The sequence below is a fragment of the Mangifera indica genome, chromosome 4 (genome assembly GCF_011075055.1).
Source record: "Mangifera indica cultivar Alphonso chromosome 4, CATAS_Mindica_2.1, whole genome shotgun sequence".
Lineage (NCBI taxonomy): Eukaryota > Viridiplantae > Streptophyta > Magnoliopsida > Sapindales > Anacardiaceae > Mangifera > Mangifera indica.
The window spans coordinates 9,193,509-9,198,080 of NC_058140.1; the positions used below are offsets into that span (position 1 = coordinate 9,193,509).

The following is a 4,572-nucleotide window of genomic DNA, read 5'->3' on the forward strand; positions in this document are numbered from 1 at the left end:
TGCATTTTTTACATTGTTACATCATTATATTGGTACAATTTCATGCATCAGCAGTGTTTATGATATACATGTATGTATGTATGTATGTTTATATTTAAAGCTTCTAATGTTGTGAATATATTTGAAGATAAAAGAAGTAATTTGCAGTCCCGTTTGTATGATTATTTGTTCATTAGTGTTTAACAAGGATCCTTTTAGTATTTATTACTTAGATTTCCATGTTTTGTTGATAAACTTATATAATTTCTAAAAGTGACGAGAAAATCTTCAAATGTTAAAATAACTGAATAAAGTCAGATTAATAAAATCTACTCTTGTTGATCTTATCAATGCCCACAAAACAATTTATGGTTCATGTAGACAGTAACAAAACTTTTCCTCAACAACACACTTCAACGCAAAAAAGTACACTGAATTAAAAATAGTACAAATTTAAGCCCATACTTGTCCAGTTCAAAAAGATCATATGGCTATCTTAAAGTAAGCATCTTAAGAATAGAGACACCAGCAGTTGCATCAAAATTTAAAATTTATAGCATCTGACTAATATATAATAGCAGCAGGAATCTCAAGTGTATATACACATGGTATATCGAATTTTCCTTCTGCATAAAAATACATGATTTCTTAAATTTGGTCCTGCTACTGCTCCAGAATATAATTCTTAAGAAAAGGTTTCCTAAAAAGCATATTCATGATTGAGGTGTATGATCTTATACACCAACAACAGACAATTACTACTGCACAATTTATCGGTTGATGCTCCCCTGATAATGTTTGACTTCTCACCTATCCAAGAAGAGATTAATCAAATGTAATCACAAACATCACTGATTATGAAATCTCTACTAATGAAGTTAAACATAATATTTATGCAGATTTAGACTAAGACAACAAACCAAAAACCTGATAAAATACCGGTAGCAATCAATCAGCTTCAGTCTCAAACACAATGAACTGTTCTTCCACCCCCAAATACAAAGGCTTTGACATTTATTTCAAATAAGGCTCATGCAATGGCCATATTCTTTATCATAAGATATCTAAAATTGCACAGAAATACTAACAAAAGCAATTACAAAACTATGCTAGAATTAAAAATACACACTCAAGACAAGCCAAATCATGAGCTGTAAACTAGTGGACAAAAAGAGATCAAATGGCAGAAACAAAAACTGTGAAAGGATAATACTTCCAAACAAAAAAAAAATCAGAAACAAAACAACCAAACACAATATCTCTTCAAACACAACTACTGCTAGAATGTTTAAACCCTCAACAATATAGCACAAATTTGCAAAAATAACTGAATATAAATAACCTTACCACAGGTTTACACTCATGAGAATCTCACCTTAGACAAAATGATAGAAGAGATGCAATCATTTTCAATAAGGGCATTTAAAAGAATGCACAGTTGTAGAATTGAATTATCTTACAAATGCAAATTATCAAGAAATGCAGACATAGCAGATAGACTTCATTTGAACATATTTATAGGACATTAGAATTCAAGTATTAATTGAAGATACCAACAAGGAGATGATGGAGAGCATTGTCAATTGATTCTACAACAATATGTCCAAGCAGACTAATTCTATCACAGTATCACAAATGATTTGAATGTACAACATATTAACTGAAGAAATATGTTCATACAATGTACTACTTTCTGATTGCCTGCATGAGGCTGGATTGCATAGTTAAACTACATCCCACATAATCTAGTAAATATACCATGAATGATATATGTAAGCCAAATTGAAGCATCTTTGATAACAAGAAACACATAAACATTAGATATATATAGTAATATATACATCTAACAAGAATTATACCAGATTATGGCTTGTGATTTCTTGCTGAAATTTAATAATTCAATGAACTAGTATGTTCCTTAAATAAAATGTAATTTCTTGTGCCAACAGTTGGCCACACAAAAGCAAAAAAAGGCCAAACACACTGCCCAAAATAAATTCTAATATTTCCAGTGTTACTTATATATTACATAAAATTTCACAGAGCTCACCTCCTGGAAAACCCTCTATCTCTTGAAAAAGTCCTCTCTTTCCTACTCTTCTCCATAAACAATGCTCGTTCCCTCTCTTTCTCCTTCTTTTCTCTTTTCAACCGTTCTTCTCTCAATTCTTGTACCGTCTTCTTCCCTCCCTTCTTTTGCTCCTCCTTTTGCAATCTCACCAATCCATCATCCATGTGATTGTCAGCATCGACATCAACTTTGCTCCTCTGCTCAAGATACCACGGCAACTTAACCCCTTTGCCCGCAACCCCATAACCCAGCCTATACTTCTCATCATCTGCTGTCACAACCTTTTTCAATGTATCCTCCTCTTTCCTCATCTTCTTCCTCTTAAACTCGCCTCTCTCTTCACCACCCTCTTTCTCTGACCCTTTAATTGGGTCAAAAATCTTAATCCCTTCAAAGAGATTGATATGATTCGACTTGGGTTCAGATTCAACATGCTCTGTAGCAGTTTCCTTGGCTGTCTCTTTAGGTTGTTTCAACGGAGCCAAACCACGGGCAGCACGAAGCTGTTCTAAACGAAACTCAGCATCTCTTTTTCTGGCCTGTTCACGCTTGAGTTGCTCTTCTTTTGCTGCAGCCTCTTCATCTTGACGGACTTTTTCTCTGTTTTCATAATTGTACACATTCCACCGCTTCTGCGGTAGAATATTCAAACCACCATGTCCTCCCATAACTCGAAATTGCCCGTGTAACTTGAGAATCACCTGAAAATCATCGTACACAAGTTAACTAGGGTTCTTCAAAAAACAAATCAAATTGAAACTCTAAAAGGCCTACACAAAAAGATTGTGAATCGGGAAAACATCAAGAAATTTGCACTATATGGAGGGCGAAAAAATAAAAAACGGATCGATATTTGTCTAGATTGCGTGTGGATTATACAATATATAGATGAAATTGAACATGCGGAACTCAAAAAATAGAATTTAATAAAATAAAAATTAAGAAAAGGGGGAAGGGATTGACTCACAGTGCAGTAAACAGAATGCCGAAATTAACCAGGAAAAAGGGATTAGAGTTTCTCCTCTCCTCTCCACCCGCCTGCCTCTTGAGTATTTATTTTTTATCATTTAGGCCGGTTCTTATTCGGCTATTCTTATAGAATAAGCGTGTGGGCCTGAATTTAATACGAAATCTTGTCAACCTACTTATAATCATGTCCTCTAATAATCAGATTATCCAAATTATTCCGTTTTAACGTTTTTCCAAAAGCTTTACAAATGTTCGTGCATTTTTTCGGTGAGCTTTTAATTAATTTTTTATTGAAGAAACCACCATGTTTTTATTTGTGTGACATTCATTAGTTTTGAAATTGTGACCATATGCAATGCATGTTTATTTATATATATATATTTTTAAAAAATATGTTAATCTCTCAAATACAAGATATGAGATTTGATCTCATGTCAAAAAAATAAACTTCTAGTGTAATGACTTTGAGCTTTTCAATATAAAAAAAAAAAAAAATTAGCTTTTGAGATATAGTTTTCTCAATATTCATATTATTTGATATAGTTCCAATAACAAATTGCTAGCTCGGCTTGGTAAAAGTTAAAAAGAAACTTTTCAGAGTTGTCATATTCCAAAGATGAGGAGTTCAATAATAGGTCATAACCTATTTATAGGCATACGGAAAGGAAATTACAAGTAGAAGTATCACTCCTAAGTTGGCAAAGCTTGATTTCCCAAATTATTATAGCTTTGAAGATCCAGCTTCTTGGATTTGTCATGTTGAGACATTTTACGAATTCCAAAATACAACACCTAAATGTCAAATACATCAAGCAACAAGCAACATATCATATGGAGGGTGAGATCCAAATGTGGTTTCAAAGGCAAAGACTATCTCACCGTAACCTAAATTGGGAGGATTTGAAGGATGGGATACATCAAAGATATGGGATGTCTAACTACAAAAATGTGTTCATTGATCTTTGTAAGCTAAAACACATGGGAACTCTTCATGAATAATCAATAACAATTCAATTGACTATTGTCTAAGGTTGGCATCTTGACAAACACTTAAGAAATAGGATATCAACAGCCTAAAGGAAAACTTAAGGATGGATGTACAAGCTTAGAAAACCCTGAACTTGAATGAGGCAACCAGATTGGGAAGGGTGTTCAACAACTAGAGTTACAGAGCTACTAATTCAAAGACTCAAAAAATAAACGAAGCTTTTGTAAGGTTTTCAATTGAGTTTAATTGAATAATGTGTCTCTTTAAGGATAATTTGCAAGCTCCAACAACCTAATTAATCTACACCCACCAGAGCTATTTGAAGATTCATAATAACAGAATTACAAGATAGACAAACGTCTTTGCTTCTATTGTGACGAAAAGTTCACATCTAACCATAATTGCAGGAAGTTGTTTATGATTGAGTTTGAACAAAGGATTGACAATGACAATAACAACATCTCAAAACTCCAACTTGCTGAAGATAACAACATGGATCTTGAGCCACTTGAAATCTCTCTACATGTCCTTGTTGGAATTCTTACACTTCAAACAATGAGGATAC

At 33.3% G+C, this 4,572-nt stretch overlaps 1 protein-coding gene across 2 annotated transcripts; it reads right to left on the minus strand.

The window, feature by feature from the left end:
- Nucleotides 1–391: 391 nt before the first annotated feature.
- On the minus strand, nt 392–3,173 carry LOC123212772 (leukocyte receptor cluster member 1 homolog). 2 transcript variants are annotated; one of them, XM_044631960.1, is made up of 3 exons: nt 3,018–3,173; nt 2,030–2,751; nt 392–789 (listed from the first exon to the last, which is right to left on the minus strand). In XM_044631960.1, exons 2-3 carry the CDS (start codon nt 2,716–2,718, stop codon nt 786–788), a joined length of 693 nt encoding a protein of 230 aa, XP_044487895.1. In that variant the 5' UTR covers nt 2,719–2,751; nt 3,018–3,173; the 3' UTR covers nt 392–785. The 2 variants fall into 2 exon arrangements, with proteins under 2 accessions (XP_044487895.1, XP_044487896.1); XM_044631961.1 differs by lacking the exons at nt 392–789; nt 3,018–3,173 and adding an exon at nt 2,825–2,953 and having other exon boundaries at nt 1,777–2,751.
- Nucleotides 3,174–4,572: the final 1,399 nt, after the last annotated feature.

Excerpts from the sequence above, each read along its gene's own strand:
- LOC123212772 (XM_044631960.1), bottom strand. The coding sequence starts at position 2,718 with ATGGGAGGACATGGTGGTTTGAATATTCTACCGCAGAAGCGGTGGAAT.